Source organism: Marmota marmota, unplaced genomic scaffold (assembly GCF_001458135.2).
Source record: "Marmota marmota marmota unplaced genomic scaffold, marMar, whole genome shotgun sequence".
Lineage (NCBI taxonomy): Eukaryota > Metazoa > Chordata > Mammalia > Rodentia > Sciuridae > Marmota > Marmota marmota.
Genome location: NW_026000223.1, coordinates 1,000,393 through 1,016,191, shown reverse-complemented (window position 1 = coordinate 1,016,191; position 15,799 = coordinate 1,000,393). Strand labels below are relative to the sequence as shown.

At 35.6% G+C, this 15,799-nt stretch overlaps 1 protein-coding gene and 1 pseudogene across 1 annotated transcript in view; both read left to right on the top strand.

Moving 5' to 3' along the window:
* The window catches only part of Purg (purine rich element binding protein G), a 37,473-nt gene extending 31,176 nt beyond the window's left edge, over window positions 1-6,297 (top strand). Inside the window, exon 2 of the mRNA XM_015501240.2 lies at window positions 5,404-6,297. Coding sequence (XP_015356726.1) covers window positions 5,404-5,508 — 105 coding nt within the window. The 3' untranslated portion in view covers window positions 5,509-6,297. The remainder of the gene's footprint in view (window positions 1-5,403) is intronic.
* Window positions 6,298-13,558: 7,261 nt separating this feature from the next.
* On the top strand, window positions 13,559-15,050 carry LOC107155330 (annotated as a pseudogene).
* The last annotated feature ends 749 nt before the right edge of the window (window positions 15,051-15,799 follow it).

The following is a 15,799-nucleotide window of genomic DNA, read 5'->3' as shown; positions in this document are numbered from 1 at the left end:
GTATACTGTGAGAAATAACTACTGTAGTATTGTGAGGCATTTTGTAAATGAGAGTGCTATAAAAAGAGATGAATATTAGAAAAAAAAAACAGATTAAATAATATAGTAGGAACGGTTCTCATATATATGTCCAATCTTTCATGTCACCACTACAGGACTGCTACCAGGGAGAACTTATTTTAAGTAAACATAATGGCCTACCCAGCTTTTGCAAAGTCAAGAAAATATCTGGGTATATTAGCAAGAAAGATTGTAGAGTCTTACATTATTTGGGTGTTATATGTGCTAAATACAGTTGGAATATTTCATATAGTGTGAAGTTCCCACATGTCAGCAACTTCTTTTGCAAATCTGGGGCTAAGGATGTGGCTCAGTGGTACAGCACTTGTGTAGAAAGGGTGAGGCCCTGGGTTCAATCCCTAGCACCACATATATACACGCTCTAGAATCTTCTGCATTTCAATGTTTATTTGCAGTATTTATGTAACAAATTTTAATTACTAAAACTATCAAAGCCTATTATTTACCAACAAGGTATTATGTTTTTATAACTCAGAAACTGAGAAGATTCTATAGGTGAATATTCATTCTGTGATTAAATCTGTCATTATATTGGGTTTGTGGAAATTGTTATCAGTGATTTATCATGGTAACTGATTTTAATTACATTTTTTTTTATTTTTTAGTTGTAGTTGGACATAATACCTTTATTTATTTATTTGTATGTGGTGCTGAGGATCGAACCCAGAGCCTCACACTTGCTAGGTGAGTGCTCTACTACTGAGCCACAACCCCAGCCCTGATTTTACTTACATTTTTAAAGTTTGTTAATTTTCTCAGAAGACTGGGACATTTTTATCCCATCCTACATCTTAGACAAAAGACAAGTTTATATAATTCGTTTTTGTTTTTCAGATGCTTTCCATCACCACCACCACTGGGGATTAAACCCAGGGACACTATACTACTGATAGTATACCCCCAGCCCTTTTTATTTCTTATTTTGAGACATGATATCTCTAAATTGTCCAGGGTGGCCTCAAACTTGCAATCTTCCTGCCTCAGGCTCCCAAGCAGCTGGATTACAGGTGTGGCCCATGCAACCTGGCTCAAATTCTTCTTTTGAAAAAAAAAAAAAAATTTTTTTTTAAATTGTAGTGCTGGAGATCCAACTCAGGGCCTTGCAAATGTCAGGCCAGCACTCTACCACTGAGCTATATCCCCAGGCCAGGGATGTAGCTTTTATACAGTCATTCTTATACATTCTCAAAATGGAGGAAAAGGACAGGAATCTTTTTTGGTAGACATTAATGTTCTGTGACTATGATTTACTCCCAATTTTTAAAAATTAGTATTTTTATATTTTTACTAGCCTTTTCTTTCTTTTTTTTTAGGGGGGAGGGGATGGGATGGGGAGGGAGGGTTGTTCTGAGGATTGAGACCAGGAGCCTTGTTCCTCTAAGCTAGATCTCCAGACCTTTTTATTTTTATTTATCTTGAGATAGGGTCCCACTAAATTGCCCATGGTGGGTTTCAAGTATGTTATCCTCTTGACCAGATCTTCCTGTCTCAGTCTCCCCAGTAGCTAGAAATTGACAGGCATGCACCACCATATCCAACACCAGCATTTTCACTCTAATTGAAAGGAGCAATATACCACAGTGTTTAGTTTGTATTATAACAGAACCCAAATAACCTGCCATTGAGAATCATGACCTTCTCTCTTTCTCCTGAACAATATAAAATTTTGACCTTGGTTTATAATGAGACAACACCCTGGTTTAATTTAATTACATTCAGAAATAACAAAAACATTCAAAATTTAAATTTATGTGCATGCCATTTATTTATAAAAATATATATTCATACAATTATTACATGATAAGGAAATCTCCATTTTTAATTCTCTTTTCCTGATTGACCAAATTCAGTCATACACAGAACTTTCATACAGTGACTTACTATTTTATTCGTTCTGTATATTTGTGCTTTGGTCTCTTTATATTTATATATTTGTGCTTTTGTCCTCGTTATTTTATCTCTGTATACTTCTACTTAGTGCTTCTATTTAGAATAAAGAGACAGAAGCATGAAAATCAATAACCCACTCATCAGACATTTTTGCTGTACTACAGAGGAATGACCAGTTAAGGCTAGAAACCTCAGTATTTACTACTGTTTTCAAAACTTGGGTTTCTAGATAATATTATTGCTTCAGTGATTGAAGAGAGTAAGTATAACATGTAGTAAAATAGATAAAAAACAGGATAACTAAACCAATTTGTTTTCTGTTAAACATATGACATCTGTGTGTTGCCTGGCACAGTATTATTAAAATTTGCCTAAACAAGCTCTCATGATGTTTTCAAGTTTCATGGAATGCTTTGTCTATACTTGGACTTGAGTCTTCATAATGACAAAGGCTCTTAACAGTTATTTTTCTTTAACACACAAACTATATCGTTTTTAGAAACTTATAATTCATCTTCCTAGTTATATTTCTGCTAAGTTTGTGAAATTGTACTATACTAGTATGGGAAGGGTAAAACTGTTTATGTATTTAGATTTTGAAAAATAGAATCGTGCATTTTAGATAAATATATGGTAACGTGGCACTTTGGTAAAGGAATGTGCAATTATAAAGGTTTATGCCACTTTAATTTTTTAAACCCTGGAATTACTCTCACTAGGCTTTAGATTCAAAGCCAAACCCAATTCTAAGACTAGCATTTCCCCTACTGGTAATTCCTGTTTTTCTAATAATATGGAACATTAACTTAAACCATTCTTTTCAATGAGTATTCACTTACCTTCTCTATCCTGACTGCAAAACCTTTAACTTAAGGAACATTTTTAATTAACCCAGTGGCAATCAGAAAAGCATTTTAGGTATCCTGGCCATTTAATCTTGTACCTCATTTCAGTAATCTTTTCAAAATAGCTAAATTCCCGAAAATGAATATTCAAATATTTTAATTGAGTTTTAATGGTTAAGAGCTACTGAGCAGTTGATATGTATGTTGTCATAATTTTTCCTAAAATCTGGACCTGTCTAAATAACTGAGTATACAGATGTACTTAAAACATATATATCCCCAAAGAGAAATAATTAAATATATAATAAATAGAATTCCGTATGCTTATTGATATCATATAGATACACTCTTATTAGGATACCAGTATTTTACTATGATATACCCATGGATAGTAGAAGCAAAAAAGAATATAAATGCTCGATATTAACTGTTGGCATCAATACAGGTTATGCACAGTCTGTTGCAATAAAAGGTATTCATTATGCCTGTATCTGAAGAATTCCCTGTTAGTTTTTTCTGGCCTTTTTCATTTTAGGTTGCACAATCATTTTAAATGTAAATAAAACAGAATATATGAATAAATGAACAAAATAATGGCCCCATTTGCCATATGATTAAATATTCTATTGAATTTTTTGAGGGACATTGGCTGCTGTAGATTATGACGTAAACCTGATTGTTCACAAGCAACATGAGAGTCTTATGTAAAAGTCCCAGCATTTAGAAATTATACATATTTTCCTTTCCCCACAAGATGGATTCAGAATTGATAATTTAAATTTATAATTTTAAGCTGCTAGTTATTAAAGATTACTATATGGATTTAAAGATTAAATAATATAAGAGCTATAAGCCTTAAAATATTTTAGTGAAAAATTAATTACCTGGAAAAGAAGGCACTTTATTACCTTGAACTAGCTATTTGTCTGTATAGAATATGTCTAAAATCTCTTAAAATATTCTTTATCCTTTTATAAATTTATCCTATTTATATGTTTTTCTAAAGCCACTTAGAGTATAATGTAATAAATCAAACTATTTTAATTTAACAGAACAGTATGTTACATAATATAGCCAATGAGCAATACAGAAATAAAACTTAAGAGTAACAAAAGTATATGTGATAATGGCAAAACTGTCTAAGTTAGTCTACAATCATTTGAAGTTAAAATATTGTAAAATTTGAAGACTTTATCATTGAACAATTTTTGGACAGTTTTTATTTTTAAATTTCTTTTTTTAATTTTTACTACCTTAATTGAAATGTTGATCAAATATAAGGGCAATCAAAATTATTCAGCTAGCCTATCACAGCTCAGTTTTATTTTAGCTGAATTTTTTAATGTAAATCAGTTTCGTTTCTTCTTTGCTCAAGTCAGTCATACCTGGTAAATTATCAAATTTAAATCATTCACATAAATATACTGCTATGTGCAGTGTTTCTTCTTCAGGAAATGGGTAGATTTATAGAATGGATGTAGTTCAGCAAGAAAAGCAAGATATTTTTTCAAAAGGGTTCTACCCTCTCAAGTTAAACTTAACATCTTCCTGACATTTATTAAGATAGGCTAACTTTTCATTCAGAATGTTTTTCAACAGAATATTTCAAAGTGAACAAACTTTGCTTTCTTTTTTGTTTGAGAACAAAATATTTTAAAAAATCAAAACATTTTTCTATAAGGTTACTTATCTTTAATTCTTTCTTTGTGTAGCCATTTTTCTATCTCTAGTTTGAAATGTTTTTTACTAAATGTAAATGCAGTTCCTTAGATGGAGTCATCATTACATGGTATAGAAAGAAGTCAAGTTTATCAGGTCTGTCCTTATCAAAGAGAGACTAAAGACAAATTCCATGTCAGTTGTTTGGTTTGTTTGTTTTCATTTTAAAATAAGATATATTAACCCAAAGGTGTGTTAATGTCAAGGCATGAACAATCTTAAATGTAGATCGATTGAGTATTTTGTGATGCTGAATAACAGACTTTTCTCAAATATCTGTGATGCTAAATATTTTCCTTAGGAAGTTTTGTTTAATGTTAGATTGTTGTTCTGAAAGATGTTGGTCCTAGTGGGATTTTTAAAAATTTGGAAAACAAATAACCGCATGTATTACAAGTATAGATATGGTGAATTGTAAACTTACCGTATAGTACTGATTCTATTTTCAAAAATGTTTCACTGTTAAATATAGACAACATAAAATTGCTGCTGTACTGTAATTGAGTACTTTTCCTAAATGACCCTGTTATCACTATTCCAGAATTAGAAGTTGGGCAGATACATGATTGATTCATGTGTCTGCATAGATGCTTCAAGGTATATTCTTCTCTTGGTGAGTAAAAATATATTTTCCTTGGCATCAATGCATTGAGATCTGAATATACCTGTATCTATTCTTACTGCACATTTCTTATACAGTATCTTCTCATATGCCAAAATTGACCTAGGCACAACTAAAATTAAGGGTTTGTTACATGCTTTCTAACAGAAAGGTTTTCAATAATATAATGGGTTTATACTGTAAAAATAGTGGAACTCCCTTTAAAATTTCCTATTTGCTAAATTTAAATTAATATTTTTTCTTTAGCTCACAAATTGCCCTAAATCCAGAGAGAATATCAACCCTTTTCACTGTTGTCAAACCAAGCATAAGGAACAGCCCAATGATACTACAAAAACAGTTGAGGAGTAAGGAATAAAATCTCTAATGTTACACTCCAGAATAAAGACATTTGGTGAAAGAAATGAACCGAAGTTCATCATGAATCCAAGGCTTCTATACTTGGCATTCCTCCACGGAAAGGAAGACAAGTATCAACACCATTGGCATCATTTTCAAACTGATCTTATGTGGAAAACCTTCCACCACAGTGGAGTACTTCTTGACTCTTTCCAGATTTTCGGTTTCTTGTTTAATTCATCCAGCCTTTCCATTTTCAAACCACCATTTGTCAGCATTGAGGTACAAGACACGTAGATTTGAAAATACTTTCTCAAGAGATCATGTAACTATACAACTCTGAATTTAAAAATTGAGGGGGAGGGATCATTCAACCCAATGCCTCTTACAAGAAACATTTTTTTTAAAATCTGTAACTGCTGTAGTGTTAACAGGGTACAAAGTGTTTTTTGTCTTGTATTGTACTTAAAAGGTTCTCATTGATTGTGATCGTATCGTACTGTATAAAAAGAAATCATAAATTGCCTTGTATTGTTTATAATAGACCATACCATGTAATACTTTGGTTTCCATGTTCCAAGTTTTTCAGTGATGCATGTTAACAGTTAGGTCCTAAAATTCTGTGGTGCTAATTCTTCCATATCCAATGGTGCTTTTGTGGATGCTAACTGCACACATGCTGAACAAAGCTTGAAGTTTAAAACTTTCCTCCCTTCCTCTGTTTATATGAAGTAAAATAAAATAACTTGAATTTGTCTCAAAGTATCATTGACAATCTAATAAACTGGTTTATATGTGTAATTATTCTGGATTCTTATTTTTCAGAAATAATTTGAGTTCTACTGGGCCCTAAATGTTGATCTTACCATGGATTTATTCTGTTATTTCATTTGTGCCCTCAAATCTGTTGTATCTTTAGGAATTTAAATCCAGTTTCTCTGGCTTCTAAAATCATATTTAGGTAAGACTTATAAAAACTAGTCCTACAAGACATGGAATTAAGTAAGTTGAGAATGTGACAAAAGAGTGTCTATTTATTGCTTTATTAATAATTTGTCATCTGGTTGAACTGGAAGATAACATTTGCATGAAAGCAAGTATGCTTTCAAAACCTTTATTTCAACTCAGATGACACTGAAAAGGCCATTCACATAGGTTCATATTTAAAGACAAAGTTTGGAGGCTGGGGAGTAGCTCAGTAGTAGAGTTATCTCCCTAGAATGCAGGATGCCCTGGTTTGATTCCCAGCACAGCAAAAAAATAAGATACAATTTTAAAATAAAGTAAGTTTCATTCCTCATGTATGAAAATAAGGACAAAAAATAAATTTGGAATGTTCCAGAACAAACTGGCTTCATGAGTCAGTGTAATAAATAGTCATGGCAATGGTTTTATGGGATTCTAAACTTCAGCATCTATATTAAGAATCACAGCAGTAGGGCACATGAAACTAAGAACAACTTCATGAGGGCAAAGAGCAGTTTCTCCCAAGCCAGAGATAAATTCAGTATTAAGGCAGTATGCAAATTTGCATTCCGACCTTGATATCTTGACTAACCCGAAGGCAACATTAAAATTTTAAAAGAAAAGAAAAAATGGAAACAAATGTATCAAAGCTCCTCAAGCAACAATCATTGACCTTAAAAAGAAGATGATCAAACTTTTCAGTCTAACCCACTGGGTCTGATAACTGAAAGGACATTGCCACACTACTATGGCTCTTTGTTGTAACAAGATTTTAAGGCACATAAATTTTGCCTCAAAATGTTATTAAATCATGTCTGACTTCTAACATCAGAAAATGAAGATTAGCGAATAAAGCCTATGAACAGTAGGCTTGCTTCCCTGACACCATCTTGAACAAATGCAATATTTACTAAACCATAGCTTCTCACAAAGATATTTCTACAGTATATTTTGGTAACTACATTTACAGCATTACATTTTATGAAAACTGGTGAATAATAAATGTAATACAAAATAATTCCACATTTTCTTTAATGAAAAAGATAAAGTGGGTAAGTTTATTAATATTTTAGAGAATTTTTATTTCTGTGCTATAAAATAGAAATAAAAATTCTAATTTGATGAAAGTGTGAGAGAGTAAATGAGTTGCTTTTGGGAGAAAATCTTTTTAATCTATAGGAAAAGATGTCTAAATTTAACTCCATAATCAACCAGATTTCTGTATTAATGTTCACTATAATGACTGTGCCATCTAAAAAGTTATTCTCAAAAAATTTTATCAGGGCTGGATTATGGCTCAGTGGTAGAGCATGTGCCTGGCATGTGTGAGGCACTGGGTTTGATCCTCAGTACCATATAAAAATAAATCAATAAAAGGTATTATGTCCATCTACAACTAAAAAAAATAATAATTTTATCAGATTTTTGAAATTATTTTTAAAACTCATCAGCTTTAAATGAGTACACTCTGTAACTTTGGTTCATTTATGCAAATAATTCAATCCCTCTTTCTTTATAAAACCATGATTTAAGTTTTTTAAGTTATGCAATTATCTGTCTTTATAATTTTATCAATGTTATTTTGATAAGTTGTCTTTTCTGATCTTAAAAACAATAATTTCCCTTAGGGATCTTAAGTTCAAGATGATTTCCCTGAATCCTAGTAAGGAAAGCATTTTTAAAAAATCCATGTGTTCTCTACTGAGTAAAATATTTCAAAATAAATTATATGAAAACTGAAATACTAACCTTACTCATCTTAGGGAACTAATTTTTCTCATTAGGAGCTGCTTTGAGTTTGAAATAACCAATATAACAATAATCTTAAGAAACAAAAAATAGCCCATCTATATAATTTCAATTTTGTCTTCCTGTGTTCTTTTTAAAAAAGCTGTTGAAGCGGGTGCATAGTGATTCACACTTGGACTAAAGTTATTTTTCTCACTCTATCCTTGAGTGTGGGTGGATGTGAAAAGACTCCTTGAAAAAAAGTAGTGATACAATTCACATACAAAAAAGTGAGTAGTAGTTCATAGGGCTAAATAAATCATAAAATGCAGTGAGCTCAGCACTACACATATTCTCCTAAACTAGTCTCTTATATTCTGTGAATGATAAATAATGTTTATACTTCTTGCAAAGTATACTGTTGGCTATCATAAAAGGCAACAAAAGACTAGCTCACGAATGAATGAAAGGGTTGACTCTCAGTTTTCTGTATTTAGAAACTCAGTTTTACTAATTAATTCTGGACAATTCACAAGAGATTCTTTTTTAAAACAAGATCATAAAACAAAAATCTTGAGTACTGGATATCCAATGAAGAAACCAATTAATTAAGAACAAAAAACAAAGCTATGGAAAGAAGCTATATGTAAGAAGCTTCTTACACATAGCTAAACAAAGCTTAAACAAAGCTATGGAAAGAAACTATATGTAAGAAGCTTCTTACACATAGCTAAACAAAGCTTAAACAAAGCTATGGAAAGAAGCTATGTGTAAGAAGTGGACTTAGAATTTTGCTTTTATACTTGTTAATTTTTATTTATGGTAAACATGTATTATTTTATAATTTTAAAGATGACTTTGTAGAAGAAAAAATAATACTAGAAAAACTAAAAACACCAGAAAACTAGTCAGCATATTCTGTTTTCAGTAGGAAACCAACTTCTAAAGCTTGATTAACATCAGAATGTTGCTTGGAAAGTATAAAATCAGAAAGGAAATGAGTAATACTCATGACTAGCCTCCTGTTATGATGGGCTTCATGATGTAGACCTGCCAAGAAAGAAGAATATTCACTTCAGCTCATCAGAGCACAGTCACCCCAAGCCAGAGATGAAAACACTAACAAAACCTTATGCTTTCAATCTTTTTCTCTAGATTCCATATGACTCAGTGTGAAATCTATTTCTTAAATAATTAAGCCACAAATTTTCTTATATTTAGTATCACTTTAGAATTCTCAATGATATAATACCATTTCATAATTATCATTCATCATTAAATATTATTATTAATTACATATGATTATATAATCATATTGTACAATTCCATAATTATTTCATAACCATCATTATTAATCATTAACCATCATTATCATTAATCATGTACTATCATTATGGATGCCAGTCATCATCAAAAAGAGTTTAACATACAATAGCTCTCTGACCATAACCCTTCTTGATAGAAATTTCATCAGTTGTGATTAATGAAAGGCCAAGACCCTATTCCTTTGCCCTCATGGCGGACCTTTCCACCAGACAATGACATTCATTACAATGGAACAGATACGGCTCTAGAGTATTAACCCAGCATTTTCCTGGCAGCCATTACCAGTTGGCTATACTTAGCATGGCAAGATTGGCATATTTGCCATTCTATCTTAGATGTCCACCAGCACATATTCAAGCCACCTGTGTTAGTCTAGGTCCTCTTAGAAACAGATGCCAAGATGGGATTAGATGTGCAAGTGATTTATGAAAGGAAATACTAGAGAGGGAAAATGAACAAGGGGTTAATGGAGGTGCCATCAGACTATGATGCAGTTCTGCCCCTGTGAAGAAGAAAGGAAGCTACAGAGGGAGAAAAGAAAGCAAGAAGGGAATAAAGAAGTTATTTCTAGACCAAGTGCTGTTCTAAGCAAGTTTCAGCCAGGCCTATGGGGAGTGCTTGAGCCATACTAGCCCTTTAGAGAAGGCCAGCATCTTGCAGGTACAGGCCTACTTGGTATTCCTCTTACAGTCATTGATGAGGAGCAGTCTAAAAGAAGCACACCCTCAGTGTAAAGGCAGTGATAGATTTCAGAGCTCAGAGGCTGGGTCAGTGGGTCAATTAGGTGGAGATGTGGATCTGTACAGTGCAAACTGGAACTTGTGGTGGCTATAAAAATATTTCTTATATTTCCTACTCTTTCTATTGACCCACAGATTGTTTTTGCATTTTGTGAGACTGGCTTCTAGATAATGTAGTATTTGTGTTTGAAGGCCTATACCATCTACATCCTTTGCTGTGAAGTGGATCCCCTAGTTATGCATTGTCTCTGCTACCCTGTCTACTCTGTTCATATATCCATCATGCTAATTCTGAGATGGCCAATGGCAGTAAGAGTCATGTCCACTGGCTGTTCAGTGTCTTGGTTGTTCAGTGTCTCTTCCTTGATGAATATTAATATTCACAGTTTGTACCCATTCCCATAGGTCCACCCACAAGCCTCTACCTCACACCTGTTTGTCTTGATCTTTCCATCCTTTTTCTTTCAGGCTCCTGACTAGATGGGCAGGTCATTAATCACTACCCAGGAACTAGAGATTTTTTTTTTTTTAATCTCAAGACACCTCTTCCATACAAAGTGGTTCAGTGCTTCCATACCAGGTGCAGTACTTCCATACTGGTGCAGTGCTTATGCCTCTCCCCATTGAGAAGATTCTCACTCTGTACTGTTTTTCAAGGTCATCCTACCCATTTTCAGCCGGCACTCATATACTGAGCTACTCCATCCATAAACCAAGCCCAGGATTTTCCTTCTTCCTTCAGTTGATCATATGGGAACTTCCACATGGCTATCCATATGAGATGACAGAGGGTTGCTGGCAGTTTGGGCAGCCTATCCATACCCTGAACTCATGGATTCTGGTCCTGCTCAGTCTTGATCTTGGATGTACCAAGATATGATCATGGATTACAGGGCCTATTCAACTTTATGACTTGAAGAGTTCCATAGAACCCAAGTCATAATGGGCAATTCTGTACCCATAGTCTAGAATATTTCCACCAGACACTTTAATTGCTATTTCTTGAAAGGTGTTTATTCCTTCAGTGATTGGCATAACCTTATTCAAGGATCGCAGGGACTGCATTAGGGGAGCTAATTCTCTCCCTGAAACTTGCCATAAGCTCCATTCATTCTCACTTCATCTTTTCCCTTTACTGACACTTCCAAAGCAATAGGGTCTGTTTGATCACATGGATCAAGTACCAGGGCTGATGTACATGTTACAGAGCCCTTTCATGCTCTGAGATCTATTCAAAACTGGTAGTTACCTAGATCACATAGTTTATGGGCCAGAGCAATATTCTTACCTGTGGAATAAAGTGTCATTCAAACCCAAAGAGGCTTACCCAAATGCTCAACTTCTTTTACCTAGTAATGATGCAAGATGCACCTATTTGTCTTGTACTTTGGAGAAGATGTCCTAGAATGCTCCTGACTATTGAGCCCGTGGAAAACTTCACTGAAATGGCAGGAGAGTGAATGCTTGTGAGGTACATCCTAGAGCCACTCCCCTTCCCTCAGCATCTTTATTCCTTCATCTAATCACTGTTGCTTGCACTGCAATCGACACCTGTTGCAAAATTCTTTCCTATTGAGGGAAACTCTGAAACTTCTACTTTACTGAGGGTTTTTTTGGTCATTGCTTTTTCATGATTTCAAAGAACCACCACAAGTACAGTGGTGGTTTGTCCTATCTCAGGTTCTAAGAAAGTAAATGCCAAATCCCTTATTCAAGCACTCTCAAAATACTCCTCTGACTCCTGTCAGTATATACTAATTCTTGAAACTCATCTGGTATACAGCCTCCTTTCTTCTTAATCCATCCTAGCACATACAGACCCAGGTTATGCTGGGACTGAACCTTGGTGATCAGATGATTCTAGAAAAGAAAGCAGCTACTGAGAAGAGCACATGTCACCTTGTAAGGGAGAGGCCTCTTCAGCATGTTCTTGCACAATAGAAGTGCGCCCTAACAGGAATGATAAGACACTTTTGCAAGCCCTAAAGATTAGAAGAGGAGTGTCTGGGAGTGTAGCTCAGTGGTAGACTGTTTTGCTAGCATGCAAAAGGCCCTGAGTTCCATCCCTAGCAGAGAGAGAGAGAGAGAGAGAGAGAGAGAGCGAGAGAGAGAGAGAGAGAAAGGAGAAAGAAGAAGAAGAAGAAGGGGNTGCTAATGGGCCTGATGAATGGGGTGGGAGGGGAGGGGAGGGGGAGGGGGAGGAGTAGGGAACTCTTTGTAAGCCTCACACAGTTAGCTATGAGCTAATTTTTTAACTGTTCTCAATATTCTCTACTGGCATCAATTCAACTTAATAGTAGTCATCCAACTCTGCTGTCTTTGAAGACATTTTTCTCTCCATAGCTTTCAAATGCTTCAGACATCACATCTACATCTTTCTTCTCTGCCAGAACATTTTCCCAGGTCACCATCAATGAAATCTTCTGCATTTAACTCATTATCTTATCCTAGGGACAATCTATGTCCCATCTATAATCAAGCTGAGATCCCTTTTACCTACTGGATGATTAATGGATCAGTCCCAAATCATCACCTTACCATCTATTTTCTTGAGTCATTCTACTAAGTTATCTGAGATGCAAAAGCTAAGATAGAATTAGATGTTCAAGAGATTTATTGAGACAAATACTGATGAGAGGAAATGGAGAGCTGAGACAATGCTGATTTGACTCCTATGAAAGGAGAGAAGGGAGACCTTAGTCATCAGCTTTATTCTAAGGAAGTTTCAACAAGGCCTGAGTCCTCAGACAAAGCTGTCCTCCAGAGAAGCCTTGTGACATCCACAAATTAGCCTGCCTTAGTATTCTGCCATGAGAAGTCAATGGGAACAGTCCAGGGGAAGCAGGGCGGTGGTTTGAACACAGTGATGGAAATGGGCAAAGCAGTTATCATTCCTAAAGGAGTAGATCTGAGAGAGAGGGAAGTAAATCTCATGGCTGCCATGCCATCATATGGAGGCATCTGTAATCAAAAACAGCAAAGCTCAGCTATTGATGAAATGTTGGTGTTTATTTTGCTCAGTTTGAGAGGGGGATAATTTTAAATCTATAAAGATCAAATTGTGATTATAACTCATAATTCAAAAAAAAAGAAGCCCCTTAAGTAGAGTCTGAACAGATCATGAGAAATAAGCTTTTTTAAAAGTTACATTAAAATATTAGTGACTCTCTTAACCTCAATAGTCTGGTTTGTATTGAAAAAAAATACTTTCAAACTTTAAAAATATTTCAAGAACCCTACCCACCTGTTAGTGTGGTTGTCATTTCTACCACAGTTCTTCCTCCTCCTTCCCTCTTCACCAGATGCCAGAGGTCATCCATCATGGCTCACTCACTCTAGACTCCCAGCTCTTGGAAACCAAAAATGCATTCTGCCTTTGTTCTGAGTGCCTGGTATGCCAGTGCTTCCTAAACAAATGTGAAAGACATATTGGCTCACCTGATACCTAAGGATCAGGCCAGAATTAAGACCTTCAGGCAGCAACAGGGCTGGGCCAACTCACTGTGCACATGGTGTAAGGTGGCAGGGTAAGCATAAAGGGACTGACCTATGAAACATCAGTTCTTGATCCTTATGAGGACACATTTCCAATGCCAGAAACTTTGCCCAGGGATAAGGGTGGAAAGAACCCCTGCCAGCGTGCTTATTTTGGCTGATGATAACTGGACAGATCCCAACAGAGGAACATTTATCTTTGCTCTCAAAAGAGTGGGCAAAGCTGAGTGTGGTAATCTCATCTACTCAGGAAACTGTGACGGGAGGATAGAAAGTTGAAGGATGGCCTGGGAAACATAACAAGACCTCATCTCAAAAAGAAAAGTTGTTTTTGTTTTGTTTTTAAGAGTGGCAAAGAGGGCAGCTCTGCCTTCTCATGTGGTCACCATGCTAGCAACTTTCCTAACAACTTATACCTTGTGTCTCAGCTCTGTACAGCCATTACAGTCCGCAATTTTAAGGGTAATCTTGCCTAAACATATGTAGAAGGGATCAACCAAGCCAAGTACTTGGAGCTGGGTTTTTAAGATTTAATGGATCTGGTCACGAAGCTACCTTGTGTGCTACAACAAAGATCTACTGAAATCTCTACCAGGAGCATTGCAGTATTGGGCTATTGGCTCTCAGCTGGCCTGATCCCACAAATTCACCAAGATGCTAGGCTACACTTATGCTCAGTTCACCTCACCACCCATAGTGACCAGCAATGGAAGCACCCATAACAGTCATTTTGTGAGCAGTGCCCTTTTAGACCTTTAACTGTTTTTTTTGCAGCCGCCATGAATAGGCAGATAGGGCCTCAACATGGACAGGCAAATCAGGAAGTGCTTGCCTGGCTAGCAATTACAGAAGGCAGTGAGCAAAAATACAGGAGACGAAAAGTCCCAAGACAACTCTTGGAACATACCCCACTCAGAACTGATTGTACCAAGCTACGGCCATGCAGTGCTAGCAAAGACAAATCCATGATTTACCTGTCAACAAAAGTTTGCTGTGAAACATCTGCCTAACATTGCCATATTCAAGCTGATTGTTCAACTGTACAAAATTGTGTCCAATTTCCTTTTATATCAGGGCAAGACCAAGAATCCTTTGCCTGATGTAGATACTCAGAGTGGAAACTACTCTAGTACCATGGTCTGATAAAGATGAACACATACATGATCCTGATGGGGTGTCACAGGCTCTAGGTGTACCTGATAGTTCATCTGGAGTCAAGTCCTAGGTCTCCCTTTAGAGAAGCCCAAATCCACAAGCACAGATGGTCTGATGATGTGTATGGACTCTAAACCAAGGTAAAAAATGAAGACTGGGGAGAAAATGACTACCAGAAAACAAGAATGCTAAAATAAAAAATATACTTTTGTTCTTGTTTCAGGGGGCCTTTAAAGACTTAAAATAAAGTTATATCTGAGGATTGCAAGTTCAAAACCAGCCTCAGCAATTTAGCTGGGAATGTGACTCAGTGGTTAAGTACCCCTGGATTCAATTCCCAATACCAAAACAATAAAAGTTGGAACCAGTTCCATTCCCCTTCCTGGTATAAGTTGCTCATCAACTGTAGGATGAGTAGGCCTGATACATGTGTTGTGGATTAGGATTGGCCTCTTACCTTCTCTATTATGAGCAACTGCTCCTCTTTCCCTGGGTTAAAGCAGGTGGCAGGGAATCTACAATCTAGAGATTTTGCTTCTGCTTTACAGGGCTCAAAAAAACAGAAGACAGGACTCTGTCCCTGTTCCCGTGGGAATCGTATTGAATTGTCAGCTGTGCCAAGCCTTGTGACCCTCTCCCATCCACACAAATACCTTCTCGAAAGACCTATTTGTTAGGTTAACATGCTTCAGCAATTTTGTAATGCTACTAGATAATCAAAGCATGACATTTGTTGTGACTGGCACCCAGTCTTTGAGTTCTCTTTTAAAAATCATCCCATTAAAATTAAGGTCTTGGGAGTGCTCTATTTTCTACCACTTTAATACTAACCTTATTTCAGACTTTCCATATTAACTATACCTCAAGCTGAGGATGCTGTGGACCTTCCCTCT